At 59.8% G+C, this 1,609-nt stretch overlaps 1 protein-coding gene across 1 annotated transcript in view; it reads right to left on the reverse strand.

Annotated features, from left to right (window-relative positions):
* PIGS (phosphatidylinositol glycan anchor biosynthesis class S) overlaps window positions 1–1,609 on the reverse strand; it is a gene marked incomplete at its 5' end in the record, with an annotated part of 4,185 nt that overhangs the window by 412 nt on the left and 2,164 nt on the right. The window contains 6 exons of the mRNA XM_031060623.1: window positions 1–180; window positions 264–474; window positions 806–906; window positions 1,008–1,153; window positions 1,316–1,430; window positions 1,523–1,609. The exon at window positions 1–180 is cut by the window's left edge and continues 412 nt beyond it; the exon at window positions 1,523–1,609 is cut by the window's right edge and continues 68 nt beyond it. Coding sequence (XP_030916483.1) covers window positions 1–180; window positions 264–474; window positions 806–906; window positions 1,008–1,153; window positions 1,316–1,430; window positions 1,523–1,609 — 840 coding nt within the window. The remainder of the gene's footprint in view (window positions 181–263; window positions 475–805; window positions 907–1,007; window positions 1,154–1,315; window positions 1,431–1,522) is intronic.

Below are 1,609 nucleotides of genomic sequence, written 5' to 3' on the forward strand. Positions count from 1 at the left end.
CGGGATGTAGATGGCAAATTTCTGGTCGTCAGGGAAGTAGAGGAGATGGAGGAGAGATGGGTCAAAGAAGGCCCTCTCTGAGCAGGTGACAGCCTCCTTGCTGGCCTGGAAAGCTGCGAGCAGGTGGCCCAGGGACAGCTCGGTCACAGCGCTCTGCACTGAGGCCACTGCCCGGTACACCTGTGTGGGAACAACACCAAGGGTCAGGCCCTGGCCAGGGAGGGCAACAGGGACACTCAGCCCCCTCTGCTCCTCAATGGTACCTCAGAGGCAACATCATCCTTGATGACAATGTTGCCAATCTTGTCCAGGAGCTGGGCCAGCGAGGTCAGTGTGGTGGACACGGTGGCGATGTTCTCCACAGTGTGGGCCCACAGCAGGTGGTCCAGCTCCCAGTCAGCCAGGCCCTCATTCCCTGGGCTTTCCAGCAGGAACTCAGGGGGCACCTCTTCCCGAGACAGCCCAAAGAGTAACCTGCGAGTAGAAGGGATGGCCCCAGCCCACATCAGAAGCCTTCATTCCCATGAGCTCCCTGCTCTTCTTCCCTGTTGTGTTTAGTCTCAATCCTGCCTAATTGTCTCCTGGATGTGTGGCATGATAAGCCAAGCCTCCTATCTGAGGAAATGGGAGATGCGCCAGCATCCCTGGCCACAGAGCAGTGATGGCCAGTAGCCAGCACCTCGAAGGGCGCAGAGAGCCACCCTCAGAGCCCACGGAGGGAGGAGTGAACAAGCTGTTTGGGTACAGCCTGTTCTGACCCCACTGATTTCCACAGAGGCCTGGGGAGGGAAGAGCACATCCTCACCGGAGCTGGGCCAGGAAAACCTCCATCACTCGTGCCATGTCCACATCCACGTGCAGAGGGAGGGAGACTTGGGGGGAAGCAGGGGCTTCCACGTTGTAAACCTGTGGGAATGCATGTTAATGAAGCATAGCCAGGGCCTCAGGGCCAACAGCTGGGAATGGGGAGCCACCACCTTGTCCCAGCACCCCCGTGGTTCCCATACCATGATGCCACCCCAGCGAGGGCTGTGGAAGGCGTTGGTGCTCACTGGGGCTCCATCCTTGTCCTGGATGTACAGAGGGGAGTGGGAGCGCTCTGGCACATAGAGCAGGAAGTTCAGCACAGGGTAGAGTGAGGCAGCACTGGAGCCTGCAGTGGGACAGAGTCACAGAACTCTTGTGGCTGGCAGGGACAGCAGGAGCAGCCCACAGCCCAGCTCCTCCTTCACAGCCACCCCAGCAGCTCTCACATGGGCTGGGGGGAAAGGGAGCCATGAGACAGATCCCAGTGAGCCACCAACACAGCGCTCACCCAGCCGGGCCTCCACGGGGTTGATGACGTGTGGGAGGCTGTGAGCACTCAGGAGGAAGCTGGAGGACTCCTTGTCATAGCGTGGTGTCACTCCTAGGACGGCGTAGTACAGGATCTGCAGGCACACAAGGGACACGCTGCTGGCAGAGAAGTGCACCCCGGGGAGGTCAGGGCTGGGCTTTCCCCACCATCTCCCCCAGGCCTCACCTGTGAATCCACAGAAAAGTTGGCCACCAAACTCAGTTTGTCCAGGACAGGCTTCACAAAGCGGTTCACAGCCCCCTCGATGTCCCA

Source organism: Geospiza fortis, unplaced genomic scaffold (genome assembly GCF_000277835.1).
Source record: "Geospiza fortis unplaced genomic scaffold, GeoFor_1.0 scaffold425, whole genome shotgun sequence".
NCBI classification, from domain to species: Eukaryota; Metazoa; Chordata; class Aves; order Passeriformes; family Thraupidae; genus Geospiza; species Geospiza fortis.